At 44.7% G+C, this 17,434-nt stretch overlaps 1 protein-coding gene and 1 long non-coding RNA gene across 3 annotated transcripts in view; both read right to left on the minus strand.

Moving 5' to 3' along the window:
* The window catches only part of Dipk1a (divergent protein kinase domain 1A), an 81,010-nt gene extending 65,691 nt beyond the window's left edge, over positions 1–15,319 (minus strand). For both annotated transcript variants that reach the window (XM_076546943.1, XM_076546941.1), the window contains exon 1: positions 15,163–15,319. In XM_076546943.1, coding sequence (XP_076403058.1) covers positions 15,163–15,216 — 54 coding nt within the window. In that variant the 5' untranslated portion in view covers positions 15,217–15,319. The remainder of the gene's footprint in view (positions 1–15,162) is intronic.
* On the minus strand, positions 5,657–13,354 carry LOC143267684 (uncharacterized). Its single transcript, XR_013043094.1, has 2 exons — positions 11,174–13,354; positions 5,657–10,988 (listed from the first exon to the last, which is right to left on the minus strand). It is a non-coding gene; the product is annotated as an uncharacterized LOC143267684 (long non-coding RNA).
* Positions 15,320–17,434: the final 2,115 nt, after the last annotated feature.

A 17,434-nucleotide genomic window follows, 5' to 3' on the forward strand; every position in this document is an offset into this window, starting at 1 on the left:
GGCTAGGGCTATATCCAGCCTCAAAAAAAAATCGGAACCCCCAAATTAATAAAATAACACATAAAACCAGCTATCATAAAAGTATTTGAAAATTTCCTTATTGTGTATCTTATTAATTTCTTCCAGTGTCCTCATTCATCATCTTAGGAAGCTCTTAGGATACATACAATATTCTTTAGAGACACAGAAGTTAGCGGTGTAGTTACCAGGCAAGTGAGACAAATGGTCTGGGAGAAAAGCAGGTCAGACAGGAAGGAAGAACTCATGGCTTGCAGTATACGATCAGCCACGCACTTTCCTTACTATATCCACAGTCTCTGACATAAGGAATTAATGTATCTAACCAGTTCCATGAAACTCTGTGTCTTCAGCCTGCTGCTGTGGTGCACGTGTGTGATCCCAGCACCAAGAAGCCAACGCGGGAGATCACTTAGAGTTCAAGTCAGCCTGGTATACACACAAAACCCTTTCTCAACCAAGCAAATGAACAAATAAAACACCCCTGCTCCACTCCCCAGGAAACCCCCCTCCATATCTCTGTAAACGTTTAAGCAGATTCACTGCACTCTACAAACATTTATTGGCCCCCTGCTCTGAGCCAGGCATAAGGGACACAGAGAGGAAACTGACATTTTAGCTCTCAAGGAGTTGACAACTTTGAGAAAAGGTAGGAAATCCCTGATGATGCTTCAGGATCAGGTAAGAGACACGGATGCTGGCTATCATTTGTTTAGAGCCTGGGACAAACAAAAGATGACTAACACCGGGAGGTATTAGAGAGGGACTATTCAAAGGTCACTTCCTCTTTGAATTGAGACTTAAAAGATAAGTGAGAATAAAACAGATAAGCAGCCCAGTGGTAGTGAGTTCCAGGACAGGCTCCAAATGCTACACAGAGAAACCATGTCTTGAAAAACAAACAAACAAAAAAACAGATAAGCAGATATAAAGAGCACCAGGGACAAAGAGGAAATGGTAGAACTGGGAAGTGGTTATATGATAGAGCACTTGTCTGGCATGTACATGCTCTGGGTTCGATCCACAGCACTGCAAAATAAAATAAAATAAAACAAAGAGAAAGGATAGGGCAGACATGAGAGCTAAGTGCATGCTGGTATATTTGGAAAAGTCAAGTGTCTCGAGACTGCTGGACAAATGGCATCTGTGGTGGCAGTGGCAGGCATAAAGGCCAAGCTCTCCACAGAACAGGCCTCCTGAGAGTAAAGGAAGGCCACTAAAGGAGGGGAGAAAAGCGAGTCCACTGAAGGACGAGTATAAAAGGAGGGAGGCCCAGTCAGATCTGCACTTTGGTAAAGATGATGCTGAAGCAGGATGTAAGGAGGATGGCTCTGAACTGGTAGAGCAGGCCCTTCTAGTAGGCTGGCCAGCAAAAGAACAAAACGCTACGATGCATTCATCTGTGATTTAGTCTGCATGATACACAAAAGACTTGAGCACTGACTACTGTAAAAAACAAGAGTTTCCAAGTTTAGTATTTGCATTTTTCCTCTTGTAATAAATACCCCAAACCTTTCCCATAGTAATTGCCAGGTTGATAAACATACAGTTCTTTCTCTTTTTAAAACAATACATACATGGTTTTACATGGCTATAGAAGATCTAGAAACCACAAATTAGAGAAAAAAAGTCAATATTTGACTTTCTGAGACTGTCTCAGTTCACTTAACATGATGACCTCTAGTTTCATCCATTTTCCTACAAGCTATATGACTTGGTGGTGGTGGTTCTTTTTTTCTTCTTTCTTCTTCTTCCTTCTTTTTCTCCTCCTCCTCTTCTTCAATTTTTTTGAACAGTGTTTCTCTGTATAGTCCTTGCTCTCCTAGAACTCACACTATAAATCAGGCTAGTCTCAACCTCAGATCTGCCTGCCTCTGCCTCCCTAGTGCTAGGACTAAACGCATGCACCACACCTGGTGACTTGGTTCTTCTTTATGGCTAAAAAAAAAAAAATCAGTATACACATAACAAATTTGTTCTTATCTGTATATCTGTTGTTGGCATCTAGGCTGGTTGCATAACTTAGTTATTGTGAACAGCATTGCAAAATACATAGCTCTCTTCTAAAATCTCTTCTTTAGTACTACCTTTCCCTTCAATGCTTCAAGGAACAGGACCTTGTGCATGATTAGCAGGCACCCTACTACAGAGTTACATCCCTAGTCCTGCTACCACAATGAGAAAGAAACAAAACATTTTTGGAAATGAATGTTTTCTTTTAAACTGTTATCATTCACTCACATCTTTCTTTAGCAGAAAGAATTCCAAAAATGTCCTCCAGGATTCCTATTCCTTGGTTATTCAACCAAACGCCAATCTAGGAACTGTTGTGGAAGGACTCTACAGATGAACTGCAGTTGCTAATCAGAAGACTTGGAAAGAAACTATTCTGGTGGACTCAACAGAATTACACAAGCCTTGAGAGCAGAGGACTATGGAAGAAGAGTTAGTGAGACGAAAAGGGAGAAAAAAGATGAGGAAGAAAGGGAAGCTGAAGACACTTGAAACAATGTCCCATCCACTGTTGCTGAGTTTGAAGATGAGAGCATCATGAATGTAGAGGTGAAGAACCCCCACCCAGCAGCCACCATGGAGAACTGGGGAGCTCAGTCCCACAACCACATGGAAATAAGTTCTGACAACTGCTAACCGGAGTCTGAAAACCAATTTATTCTTACAACTCGGAGAGAAACAGGCCTAGAGATCTTCATCCCTGTGAAACCTGGAGCAGAGAGCCAAATGAGTCACACTGTGCCCAGACATGGGAGAAGTGACATCAGGGTACAAATAACTGATCTTTCAGTGGCTAAATCTGTGGTGATTGGTTACACACATTTCCATAAATTACTTCAAATGTAACTTTTCATGGGACTGGGAATGTAGCTCAGCTGGATGCTTACCTAGCATGCATGAGACCTAGGGTTCAATACCTCACAAACCGTAAGCATAACCCAGCACTCAGGAAGGAAAGGCAGAAGGTCAGAAGTTCAAGGTCATCATTTGCTACACTGCAACTTCAATGTCAGCCTGGGCTTTGAGAGCTGTGGTTTGAATAACAGATATATTCCATAGTCGCTGGCATTTGAGTGCCTGGCCCTTGTTTCACCTGTTCAGGGAGGCTTAGGAGGTATGGCCTTACTAGAGGTATGTCACTGGGAGTGTGTAGGTGGAAGTTTCTCTCCCACCTGCCTGTTCCCAAATAATTGACTCAGAGGTTTAACATTACTTACTGATGCTTGGCCAGCAGCTCAAATATTACTAACTAGCTCTTCTACTTAAATTAACCCAGCATTTTTATCTGTGTTTAGCCACGTGGCTTGGCACCTTTTCTAAGTGCAGCATTCTCATCTTGTTTCCTCTGCATCTGGCTGGTGAATCCTGACTCCGCCCTTCCTCTTTCCAGAATTCTAGTCTGGTCACCCCAACTACAATTCCTGCCTGGCCACTGGCCAATCAACATTTTATAAGCCAATTTGAGTGACAAATCTTTACAGTGTACAAGAGCATTATCCCACAGCATTTCCCCTTTTTTGTCTAATTAAAAAGGAAGGTTTTAACCTTAATATAGTAAAACAAAAACAGTTATTAAGTAAGAATTACAGTAACAATATCTAATCCATTTGCATTTTGCAAAACTAGAGAAAATATTTATCTATTTTATCTTGGGAGCTTATCTTAACTGCTGGGAGCTCGGCTGGACCTGCAGCTCCATGCATTGAGTGCTCGAGCCTCTCAGGTGAGTCTGAGTGAGCCTGCTGCAGCTGACTGTTGCCTGTTGATGGGGCGGAAAGCAACTTGGGAGGCGTTGGAACGCAGGCACCACAAGCAGATGTGAGTGGGGTGGAATGGAGCTGAGCTGGGCAGACTGGCTTGGAGGGTGGTAATGGCACACAGCACAGTTGTGTGTGTGCCAGGAAGTGCCAGGCAGGAGGCAGGTAGCCACAGAAGCTCAGGCAGGCCATGTGGACTAGCCACAGGCATCAGGTTCAGGTTCAGGTCACACTGGGTGCCACTTGTAATGAGAAACTCAATGATCTATATACATCAATTTATTAAGGGGTTCTATGAGAAAAACAGACTCACTGATACAGGATAAGGTAAATCCAGTTGCAGAGTACTTGGAAAGCTGGGGACGGATCACATGCTGCTTCACGCCTCCTGATGTGGTCTTCACCACCCAAAAGAGCTTGACCCCCTTTCTCCTCCCTTTTAAGTGGTCACATAGGCAGATAAGAAGTACTGCCTCTATCAGACCAGATAGCCCCAGGTCATGGGCGGGGGGGATTCCCACTGTAGAGTAGGTTTTGAAAGCTTGAAGACCTTTGCCATTTTGATCTTATTCTCTCCATATGTGAGTTCTCAGCTACTCCTGTCACCAAGCCTGCCTGCTGTCGTGATCTCCTCTATGATGGTGATGGACTCCTATTCCCTCTGAAACCTTAAGCAAACCCTTCCATCTATAAATCACCTTGGTTATGGTGGGGGTTTTTGTTTTGTTTTTTCGAGACAGGGTTTCTCTGTGTAGCTTTGTGCCTGTCCTGGAACTCACTTTGTAGACCAGGCTGTCCTAGAACTCACAGAGCTCCACCTGCCTCTGCCTCCCGAGTGCTGGGATTAAAGGTGTGTGCCACCACCGCCAGGGTGGTTATGGTGGGTTTTATTACAGCAACAGTTGCAGCAACAGAAAGGTAACGAACACAGAGAGACTCTATCTTTAAAAAAAAAAAAAAAAAAAAAGGCCCTTTCAATCTCATTCTGTCCTTTAATATAACTCGACAGTTCATACATTTCTAGTCATACTAAGTTATTGTGGGGTGGACATGGTGGTGGTACATACCTTTGATCCCAGCATTCGGGAGGCAGAGGCAGATAGCTCTCTGTGAGTTCAAGGCCAGCCTTGTCTATAAATTGAGTTCTAGGACAGCCAGGGCTACACAGAGAAACCCTGGGTGTGTGTGTGTGGTGGGGCTTAGTTATTATGAAACTAATTTTCAGCTAAATTTATCTTTAAAATGCATAAACCAAGTTTGGTAGAACACATCTTTAATCTCAGCACTCAGAGAGCAGAGGCAGGTAGATCTCTGAGTTTTAAGGTCAGCTTGGTCTGCAAAGTAAGTTGCAGGACAACCAGAGCTAAATAACAAACAAACATACAAAATTTTAAATGTATAAAAAACCTACATAAAATGTAAAAGAAAAGCACAGTGAATCCTCTTATTCTCATAACTATATTCAATTGCTATTTTTCTCCCACCAAAGAAATTTAGCAGTGCTGAAGAAATGTGACTGCCCCTACTGGATGATGTCAGTAGCATACAACGGATATAAACCACGAATGCTGCTAAATATTCTACAGTACAGAACTCTACACACACACAAAATACCTAGTCCAAAATGTCACTGATATTCACATTATGAAACACTGCACACCGGGTGGTGGTGGTGGCGCGTGGTGGCGCACGCCTATAATCCCAGCACTCAGGAGGCAAAGGCAGGCGGATCTCTGTGAGTTTGAGGCCAGCCTGGGCTACAGAACGAGATCCAGGACAGGCACAAAAACCACACAGAGAAACCCTGTCTCAAAAAACCAGAAAGAAAAAAGAAACATTGCTCTTGGCCAAATTTGGTGGTACATTGCTTTTGTTTTGTTTTGTTGTTTTGAGACAGGGTCTCTCTACATATCCTTGGCTATCCTGGAACTCACTATGTAGACCACACTGGTCTCCTACTCACAGAGAACTGACTGCCTCTCTGCCTCTGCCTCCCAAGTGCTGGCATTAAAAACATGTCCCACCAAAGCAGGCTAGGTGGTGGTGCATTGTTTTAATCCCAGAGGGCCAGCCTGATCTACATAGTGAGTTCCAGAACAGCCATAGCTACATAATAGAGAAACCCTGTCTTAAAAACAATTAAATATAGGGCTGGAGAGATGGCTTAGAGGTTAAGCCTGACTGCTCTTCCAAAGGTCCCAGGTTCAAATCCTAGCACCTACATGACAGCTCACAATGTCTGTAACTCCAGATCTGACACTCTCACACAGACTTACCTGCAAGCAAAACACCAATGCCCATAAAAGTAAATAAATTTAAAAATTAAAATATAAATTAGATCTAAGGGTTGTAAACTGGCATGTTGACCAGGAAGTTCTGATTTTCTTCCTTCTTTTCTTCCTTTCTCTGTGTTATAACAGGCTAGCCTCAAACTCAGAGATCTGCCTGCCTGATTTTTCAAAAAACACAGAGCAAGGAGTGAAATGTGGCACTAATGGTAAGATCTAATAACCTAGTAATTGACTTGTTATGTCTGTGCACTAATTCAGAAGGCTGTAAGTACATTTAAAATTTTTCTTTCAGGAATGTCCAGAGATAGTTATTCTGTTATTTGCAAAGAAAGAGGAATATGTTTACAGTAACCCATAACCTCACTGAAAAATATCAAACTGAAACAATAAATCAAGAAGGAACTTTTCCTTAAAAAAGATCTACAAATGTTCTGCAAACATACAAGATGATGCTCAATATCATTAGTCATGAGGGAAACAAAATCAGAACCAGAATGAGCTATCTCCTCACGACCACTAGGATGGCTACTATGCTCAAAACAAAAAGAAAGTGCTAAAGAGAGTATGGAAAAAATGGAATCCTTGCACACTATTGGTAGGTATGCAAAAAATACGTGGCCACTATGAAGTACAGCATGAAGGTTTATTACATGTGGGCTGTGATGTAGTTAAGAGGGAGGAGGGTTTTGAAGCAAGGAGAGGGGAACTAGAGAGACAAGAAAAACCAAGTATTGCACATTTTCCCTCATATTCAGATTACAGAAACACACACACACACACAAAAGCAAAAGAGGCAATATTTAGGAGGCAGAAAAGGAAACAGAAGAGAAGGAAGGAAACAAAAAAGGCTGGTGGAGGGAAAGATATAAACAAAGTAAATTATACATACGATAAATGAGGATTAAAATGTCACAATGAAACCTTTTATTCTATGTGCTAACTAAAATATTAAATTTTAACTATGTACAAAGGCATTAAAATAGGGGGCTGTGTTATTATTTTTTATTTGTTTTGTTTTTCAAGACAGGGTTTCTCTGTATAGTCCTGGCTGTTCTGGAACTTACTCTGTAGATCAGGCTGGCCTCAAACTGAGAGGTTCCCCTGCCTCTGCCTCCTGAGGGCTGGGATTAAAAGCATGCACCACCACAGCCAGCTGGGGCTGTAGTTAGTACTAGGAGAACTTACATATCATGTGTAAGGTCCTGGGTTCAAGCACAAGTACCACAAGGAAAAAACAGAACAGAACTAGTACAGTCACCCCATGTCCCAGTTTCTGGTGCCGACAGAGCTGGGCTGCTTTCAGCCTTGGTCAGAGGAGCTTCTTTTTGCAGCTGACAGCAGACAGTGAAGAGATGTGCAGCTGATCAAAGTGATGGGACTAAGAGGCTGAGCTGCTCGGTCCTAACCAGGACATCTGTATCAACCCTATTACCAGCAAGGTTCAGGGAACGTTAGGAGTAAGAAAAATGTGAGAGCTGGAGGATGGGAAGAGGTCTGAGACATGCCCACTCTGGACATGACATGGCCATTGCACCCAGGAGCTCACCGCAGCTGTAGTCACCTGCACAAGCCCTGGACAAGATCAAGCCAGCCAAATCTCATCATAGATGGGACAGATGATCGACAGATCCCAACTCTTACTGAGGAGCTATTCATTCTATTTTGAGGAAGTGGCCACTGGGAGGTTTCCGAGCTTCAGTGGATGGCCCCATACCCCATGTACATATGGGTAACACCAACTGAATTTATTGAGTTATTAAAAAAAAAAAATCCGGGATGGGACCATGTTGGGGAAAATATAAGAGGAGTTGGAGGAGAAAATAGGGGGTAAGAGGTAGTTGTGACCATATTTTGTTGCATACATGTATGAAACTCTCAAAGATAAAACTTAAAATTAAGAATCATTATTATTACTATCATTAATAGTCAGGAGGTGGAAGCACAAGGATCTTGAGTGCCAGACAAGTCTGGGCGATACAGTGAGACTCGAGGGGAAAAAGGAAAGAGAGGGGAGGAGAAGAAGAGAGATAGGAAGGCAAGGGAGAAGAGAGCAGGAAAGACGTGGAGGGAGAAACAGGAGCAGAGATGAGAGAAGAGGGGGGGAGGGGAGATAATGGATGGAAAAATACTGCAGGGTTCTATTTACATGAGGTATTTTAAGAGTCAAACTAATAGAAACAGAAAATAGGATGTGGTTACCAAGGACTAGGGTGGGGTAGGAGCCAGAAGGAAATAGGGAGTAGTCCAGTGGGTGGAGTCTCAGCTTTGCAAGATGAAAAGGCTGAGATCTGATACACTCAAAGTGCATAAAGTACATTCAAAAATATTTAGGTTGCTGGATGTCTTGTTGCACACCTTTAATACCAGCACAAGAGGCAGAAGCAGGCTGGTCTTGGTGAGTTCAAGGCCATCCTAGACAACATAGTGAGTTTCAGGACATCGAGGGCTAAATAGTGAGACCCTGTCTCAAAAAACAAATAAATAAACAAAAAAAGTATTGTGAGGACTGAAGAGATGGCTCAGCAGCTAAGAATGCTGGCTGTTATTTCAAAGGACCTAGGTTCAATTCCCAGCACCCAAATGGTGATTAACAACCATCCACAACTCCAGTTCCAGGAGATCCAACACCCTCTTCTGGCCTCCACAGGCACTAGGCACAAAACACCAATACACATAAAAATAAAATAGTTTTTAAGTTAGTAAGAATGGAATTTGCTAGAAAATTTATCATTTCCTTTTGTTTTGTTTTGGGTTTTTAGAGACAGGGTTTCTCTGTGTACCTTTAGAGCCTGTCCTGGAACTCACTCTGTAGACCAGGCTGGCCTCGAACTCACAGAGATCCACCTGCCTCTGTCTCCTCAAACTCACAGAGATCAGCCTACCTCTGCCTCTCCGATTAGTGCTGGGATTAAAGGCGTGCACCACCACTGCCCAGCAAATTTATCATTTTTTTTTCATTTTTTTAAAGATCTCAAGAAGCATAGTAATATCAAATGACTACATGCCACCTCTATGCTTAAGTCGGGTTTCTTTTCTTTTTTTTTTTTTTTTGGTTTTTTGAGACGGTGTTTCACTAGGTAGCCCACAATATATTACAACTCTTAATCTTATTCCTCATTCTCCTAAATCCTGGAACTGTAGGTATACACTGAATTTAAAGCATTATTGGTCTCTGTACACACTAAACTTCAGAGAGCTAATCACAGCTCTAGAGATTTAATTTCAGGCTAAAGTCAGTGCATGGGCTTCTGCTGCCAACTTCTGGGATTACAGAACTACCTATTCCAAACACCCTTTGATTCACAAGTCTCTGGAGGCCTTATCACTTTTACTCTAGCATTTCTCAACACTGTCACAGCTACCACTGACATGTCAGTAACTCTCCCTGGAACCAAGTCCTACAAATTACCCATATTAAGGCACAAAGAACCAAACTATTTGAAAAATGGTGCTAATGTAAGCCAAATTTCCAGGTTATCAGAAATTTTGGGTGATAGAAGACATGCTTATAATACCAACGCTTGGGAAGTAAGGGAAGGACAACCAAGGACAGCCAACATATAATTCTGTCTCAAAAAAACAAACAACAAAAGAAATGTTGAATAAGTATTAACAGTCTTATTTGATCAGGCCATTGATATGGTGGTGCACAGGTGTATCCCAGCAGCAAGAGGGCTGCCACAAGTTCAAGGCCACTCTGATATATAATTACGGTGGTCCAGGAGACTCTCTCAAAGAGTCAACAACAACAACAAAAATGTCTGTCCATTCATTTGTGACAGCCCTGACTGAACACATACTAAAAATGCCAGGGCAGTCGAAATTTAAAACCTTTCTACCTAAAGGGCTTGAAAATCTTCAAAGGAAGAAGTCTTGGATTTCAAATATCATTAGACTTGAACAATCTTTTCCTATGTTACAGAGTATGAGCAGAATGACTGGAATGGAGAATGTTTATAATCTAAGCATATTAAATTACCTTTTTTGGGGAGGGGGGGGTGGGGAGGGGGGTTCAAGACAGGGTTTCACTGTGCAGCCCTGGAACTCACTCTATAGAACAGGACTGCCTCTGCCTCATGAGTGCCAGGATTAAAGGTGTGAGCCACCACCGACCAGCAGTCCCAAACTGTTTTAACTTTCATTCTTCCAGAGCTTAATGATAGAAGAAAACAAGTACTCTAAACTAAAGCCAACAAATTATAGGTCTACTGTGTTATCATCCTTACTCTAAAGCCAACAAATTATAAGGTTAGTCAACCGGAGTAAACCCCAAACAAAAATAGATCCCAATTTGTAAAAAACACACCGCTAAAAACACGTGCAGGTGCAAAGCAGTTACCACAACCAGCAGGTCCTGAGACGTTCGAGCTATAATGGCAAATGAAAGAGAAACACCAACCAAGAGTGGTTTATTTAAGCTGGTGACAGAACAAGTTTCTGAGCCAAGAGTCTAACTCTGTTGAATATACTGTAACACTTGGCACATACAGGAAGTGTTATTTATTTCCTGGGTAATTTTTCAACAAAACAGTGGCAAAAGGCGCTACGGTACACTAGACTGCTCTGGGAACGATGCGCTGACCGGTGAGAGGTGCGTGGTTATTAGCGAATTCACGCGGAGGCTGTGCACTGCGCCTGCACTGCTGTCCTGGAAGCAACCACTGCCTTCACCAAAGCTGGCCCCGGGGAAGCTGTGGCGAGGAGGAAGGAAAAGGCCAGTGTCCACAGGACCAGCTCCATGGATCACTTCCCTTTCACTTCCTCTCTTCCTTCTGTTCTGTTTTACTGAACTATAATCCATATACTATAGAGTTTACTCCTTGAAATTCAGATACCACAGAATTAAAAAAAAAAAACAAAAAACTACCCCATTAGTAGACACTTCATTTTCCACCCGACTCTAAGCAGCCTCTGATCTATGTCAGTCTTTACTGTTAGATGGTATCTCACTGCACGACACAGCACCTAAACCTCTGGTCTATGTCAGTCTTTATTGTTAGATGGTATCTCACTGCACGACGCAGCACCTAAGCTCTGATCTATGTCAGTCTTTACTGTTAGATGGTATCTCACTGCACGACACAGCACCTAAACCTCTGATCTATGTCAGTCTTTACTGTTAGATGGTATCTCACTGCACGACGCGGCACCTAAGCTCTTTTCTTGGAAAGTAGTAGACTCTCTTGGCTGTATCAACAAAGATGACCACAGTAGTTAGGAACTCACAGACTCCTATTATAGATTATGGCAGAAATTATAACATTAATCACAAAATACTAAGTTTTTGGGGGTGAGGGGAGGGACTCAATTATTGTTTTTTTGTTTTGTTTTGTTTTTCCCAGAGCTGAAGACCAAACCCACTGAGCTAAATCCCCAGCCCTGTTTTTTGTTTGTATGTTTGTCTGTTTGTTTAAGATTTATTTATTTATTATGTATACAGTGTTCTGCGTGCATGTATCCCTGCAGGTCAGAAGAGGGCACCAGATCTTATTACAGATGGTTGTGAGCCATCATGTAGTTGCTAGAAATTGAACTCAGGACCTTTGGAAAATCAGCCAGTACTCTTAACCTCTGAGCCATCTCTCCAGCCCTTGTTTTATTTTTAACTAGCTCAAGATGCTTAATTTTCTAGAAGTGGCAGCAGCTACCACATTGACATCAAGGTTAATGGAAACTGAGTGAAGCTCCTTGGCAAGTCAAATGATTAGGTTTCCCTTTCTAAATTATCGGGAAAAGGGCTGAAGACATAGCAGTTAAAAGCACTTACTGCTCTTGCAAAAAAGATCCAGGTTCAGTTCCCAGAACCCTCATATTGGTTCACAACTACCCATAACTCCAGTTTTGGTGATATGACACCCTCCTCTACCCTCCACAGATACCTGGTACATACATGTTGCACATACACATGCAGGCAAAACATCATACACATAAAATAAAAAAAAATGTTCTCACTGGGTGGTGGTGGCGGCGGCTGGTGGCGCATGCCTTTAATCCCAGCACTCGGGAGGCAGAGGCAGGTGGATCTCTGAGTTCCAGGCCGGTCTACAGAGAGAGTTACAAGACAGCCGGGGTGGTTACACAGAGAAAGTTCGTCTCCAAAAAACGAAAGGAAAGAGAAAGAGAGAGAGAGAGAGAGAGAGAGAGAGAGAGAGAGAGAGAGAGAGAGAGAGAAAGAAAGAAAGAAAGAAAGAAAGAAAGAAAGAAAGAAAGAAAGAAAGAAAGAAAGAAAGAAAGAAAGGAAAATTGCTAAGAAAAAAATAGGGGGAAGAAACTTTGCAAGCCCTAAGGTCTAAATTGGAACATAAATCATCTTTAACCCCACCAAGTTGAGACAAACAGCAAAACTATCAAGTATATAAAACTGGTCTCTAAAAACTCCATCTCCTCTTCCTCTTCCTTCCTCTTAGAAATAAATCTAGTACCCTGCTGTTTCCTGCCCACAAAGGAAGAGTATCTCTTATACCTGTTGAATGATTACCTCATTGTGCTTGAAATGTATGTGTGCAGAAATGTTACTACTATCAGGGATCTGGCCAGGTGTGACAGGGCATGACTTATCCCAGTACTTGAGAGACTAAGGCAGAAGGTCCACCATGAATCTGAGGCCAACCTGAACTATATATCAGGTACCAAGCCAGCCTACAAGGATACATAGCAAGACCTTATTTCAAAAGAACACAGAAGTGAAAATGAAAACCCCTCAAAAAAGGTATTTGTATTATAAGACATTCTCTCAAAACATAGAATCAGAATTGGTTTCCCTGAAGCAAGATACAGTGGGGCACACGAGTAATCCCTGCACTTGGGAGGTAGAAGCAGGAAGGTCAGAGTTCAAGGCCAGCCTGGGTTACTAGCTGTGTATGGGGGGGAGAGGGAAGGGAAGGGAGGCAGAGAGAGGGCAGGGAGAAAGGGGGGGAAGACAGAGGGAGGGGTAGACAAGCTGTTGAGGGGAACGTGTTTTTATTTTTGTTCTGCTAAAGGAGATAGTGCACAATAAACCCTCTCCATGACAAATCAAATTTAGTTAGTTAATCCACTGCTAGGGGTGATGTGCAACTGGGAAGAAGGAAAGCCGAGGAGAAACGGGAGAAGACATTGAGGCTATGGAGCTAGTTCAGTCTGTAAAGGGCTTGCTGCTCAAACATGAGGAACTGAACTGACGCCCAGCACCTGCACTCTAGAAATCCCAGGGCTGGTAAGCCAGGAGGACCTCTGGGTGCAGCCAGTCAGCCTAACCTATTTGGAGAGCTCTACTGGAGACCCTGTCTCAAAAACACAGCCTTTAATCCCAGCACCCGGGAGGCAGAGGCAGGCGGATCTCTGTGAGTTTGAGGCCAGCCTGGTCTACAGAGTGAGTTCCAGGACAATCAGAGCTACACAGAGAAACCCTCTGGAAAACAAAACAAGCCCGGAAAGTGTCCCCTCAGGAACAACACCGAAAGCCGATTTGTGCTCTCTGCACTCCTGTAGTCACACACACCGTTAACAGAGGAGGAGGATCAGAAGTTCAAGGTCATCCTCAGCTACCTGCCTACTTCTAAGCCAATCTGGGCTACATGAGAACTTGTCTTTAAAAAGAAATCTTGAGTTTACCTTTTTTTTTTTTTTTTTTTTGAGATGAGGTCTCTCTTTCCCACTGGCAAGCTTACTCTAATTTGATTATTGACAATGATGCAAATTCAGAAAGCTAAAAATGCTGTTTGCCATGAATGGAAGCACAACTATTTCTAAAACTAATTTTTTGTGCTGCTGGGGATTGAACCCAGGTGCCTCTGAGCTACAGCCTCAACCAAATCAGAAAACCCTTGTGTTGTAGTGCCACAGGGTTGTCATTGTGTTCACATCTGTGGAAAGCAGTTAGAGCCAAAACAACTCAAGTCTAAAGCTCTACCAGACCTAAAAAAGGCTAATAATAGAAAGCTAGGTAGTTTAAGTTAAAAGATTTAAATATGACAAGATACTTCAACAATCAAGGGTCATCTGGCAAGGGTGTAATTCTAAACTGGGTTCTAACACTGGCGCTCAAGGCACAACTATTTCTGGTGGTCGCTGCTACAAACAGAACATTCAGTCTCACACTCTTAATACCACGAGCTGTCCAGTCATCTTTTCAATCTGCAGCACGTCACTCGTTTCAGAGTAATGACTTACACATGCAAATTTCAAATAAAAATGTAAGATTCACTTGGACTGTGATGGTTCCTCCTCAACTTTTTATTTTTCTTTCATACTTGTAAGCAGCACCACCAGCTGACCCAAAATACCCTTCCCATACCCCGCCAGGCCTTTTCGTGCAAGCAGTGTCCTGTGGAAACACATCCCTGTGGGCAGTGTGTGCGGCACTGATTTGTAGTTGTTTTTCCATCGGAGTGATGGATCTGCGATCAGCTACTCACGATGTCTACTAGGTCCCCCTGGTGACCAAACAGTGCAGGAAGGCGGCGGCGGGGTTCTAAAGCCGGCTGGCAGCGGAACAGAAAATCATGAAAAATTAACACGCCAACAGTACACACGACGTGACTGAGAATCGCGTTCGCATTGCTGGGGAGCTGGCTGGAGAGCCGCGCGCCGGTCACTATCGCCTTTCCTTTCACCAAAGCGGGATGCCCATCGCCTCGGTTCGGCTCGCCGACTCCTCCCTCCCATTTAAACCGGGGCTGCGATGGGAACACCGAACCCGGGGGGTTCTGCACGAGGCGCCGCCGCCGGCGGGGACCCGGGAACCCACCGGTGTAACCATTGGTCGCGATTCTCTGAAATATGGAGGGATGACACACCACCTTTTCCTACTCCAGACGCGGAGTCGGGAATGGCAGGTCTCGGGGCCCTGGAGGACAGGGGGAGCACGCAGAGGAGGGACCGCGGCTCGTCCCGGACCGGGACTCGGAGGGGGCGTAGGGCTGGGGCGGCGCCCGGGGAGCGGGACGCGGGGCGAACCGGGACCCGAGGAGGGCGCGCCGCCAGGTGCCGGTCCGCGGGAGGCGGCGGGGCGCGCGCGCGCGCGGAGGGAGAACGGGGCGCGGAGTCCCGCGTGGCGCGGGGCGCGTGGCGGGGGGCGCGTGGCGGGGCCGCGGCCGGCCTACCTGGAGGTAGTGGGGTTTCCTCAGCCAGGCCCCCGCGCAGAGACTCCTCGCCATGGCACTCACATCGCCCCGCCGCGCCGCAGTCGGAGGCGGACCCGAGCGCGGCCGCCCGCCGGCCGGCCTCCCCGCCCCTGCCTCGCCGGCCCGCCCCCGGCCCGCCCCCGGCGCGCGCTCCCCGCGGCCGCGCTGCGGCGAGGGCGGCGGGTGGCGGAGGCCGGCCCTGCGCGCGCAGCCCCGCCCCCACCCCGGCCGCCGCGGCTGTCAGGGCGCGGGCGCCGGGCTCCGCCGACACAAATCCGCCTGCGCCCGGGCGCTTAAAGGGGAGGCGCGGGCGGGGGAGGGGCGCGGGCGCGGGCGCGAGCGGCGCGGGGGTGCGCGGAGCGTGGGCTCGCTGGAGCGCCCTCTTGGCTGTGCCGGGCCCGCAGCTCCCCGGGCTGAGCCCGCCGCGGTCCGCGCTCCCTTCTGGACTCCTGTTTCGAGTCGGGACCTGCGCGAGCGGGTTGCGTCTGAATTCCGAGGACGCCTGGAGCTGCTTGCTAGGGGACTGGCTCATAGTCCCTCTCCAGGGAAAGGAGGAGGACGGGGCTCCTTCCCGCTCAGTGCTGCGTGGCCTTGCACCACTTCGCCGCTTTGCGTACCTTCAACTTTCTTTCTTTTTTTTTTATTTTTTACAAATTCGACTTTTTTTTTTTTAAGTTTGCATTGTTTGCAAAACAGCTTCAGAGTTTTCTTGCCCCTGACACAGAATCCTGATTTGAAGGTTAAAAAAGTAAATAAATAAATGGCGAATTAAATACAGTGCTGAAGGCAGGAGCCCTGGGACGTGGCAGAGCAACTCAGTTAAGGCTACACAACGCAGGGCGTGGCGCCCTTCTTTGACACTGAGGGCCAAATAAGGGAAAAAGTCACCCCTGAAGGAGCACAGCTATTGATCTGAGTAACTAACGCAGGAAGATGCAGTTCCTACTTTATTTATTCCTTGTAAGCCATGCTTTCCCTTGATGGCCTCTAAGTTTGTGTCCAGTGCTTTCAGTTTCTAAAGACAGGTTTTTAACCTGGGAAGTATCTGTTGCTTGCAAATACATTATCCACTGACTTACATTTTTAATTAAGTGACTTCAGTAATTTCTAAGATAAAGATGAATATGAGCAGGGCATGGTGACTTGTGCCTCCAATTCCAGCCCTTGGGAAGTGTAAATGGGACCAGGTGTTCAAGGCCAAGCTGGGCTACTCAAGACAGAGACGGAAGGGAGGCAGGGAAGAAGGGGAGAAAAGGAAAGAAGGATGGATCCTACTGGTTTCGTTTAATATCTTAAATTTGTTTTATTTATATGTGAATATGTGTGTGATTGCCCACAAAGGCCAAAAGAAGGTGGCAGATCACCTGGAGCTGGAATTACAGTTGATCTTAAGCTGCCCAACTTGGGTGCTATGAACCAAACTATGAAGCAGCAGGAAGCCCTCAGAACAACAGAGCAATCGTCCCAGCCCCTCATGAATATTTTCTTAGTACCCAGACACTTCAACTTGTTCTGCTGTATACACAGAAAGACAAAAAAGGCAAAACCCCTACCTTTATAGGTATTACATTTTGGAGATGGGACACAGGCAATAAATAATAAACACAGTGAATGTAGAAAAGTTTGGTAAGAGCCTGCACTCATAGTACTTGGGAGGTATAAGAGGATCAAGAATACAAGACCGGCCTCAACCCAGCAAACTTGGTCTACACAAAACCCTGTCTCAAAATAAATAAATAAAAACAATTGATCTAATCAAGAAAGGGGATAAGGCCAGGTGTAGTAGAGAAAAAGAGGGAGGCAGATGTTTGTGAGTTCAGGACCTTCCTGGTTTACATAGCTATTTCCATGCCCCATTGCTTTGTCTGAGGGAGGTGGGGCTGTCTCATCAAAAAGGAAGGTTTTAACTTTAACATAGTAAAATTACATACAACAAAACAGTGATCAAGCAAAAATTATACTTAAATATCTACTCTATTTGTATTTGACAAAACACTCAGAGAAAACATCCAATTATCTTATTTTGGTGAGCTTAAAAGTTTTATATCTAACTTACTTTTTATCATAACTAAGGAAAAATATAATTATAACTATCTAGTCTTCAACTCCATCAAAGACCTGAGAAAGAATAATATTACCTGGGTAAGTAAGAAGTTCAGGCAAGTGACTTCCAAAAAATGTGAGAAATGACAGAAACAGCTGGCTGCCTGGACAGTCACTCAGAGTTTCTCTGTAACTTTGGGGCATCCAT

Source organism: Peromyscus maniculatus, chromosome 10 (assembly GCF_049852395.1).
Source record: "Peromyscus maniculatus bairdii isolate BWxNUB_F1_BW_parent chromosome 10, HU_Pman_BW_mat_3.1, whole genome shotgun sequence".
NCBI classification, from domain to species: domain Eukaryota; kingdom Metazoa; phylum Chordata; class Mammalia; order Rodentia; family Cricetidae; genus Peromyscus; species Peromyscus maniculatus.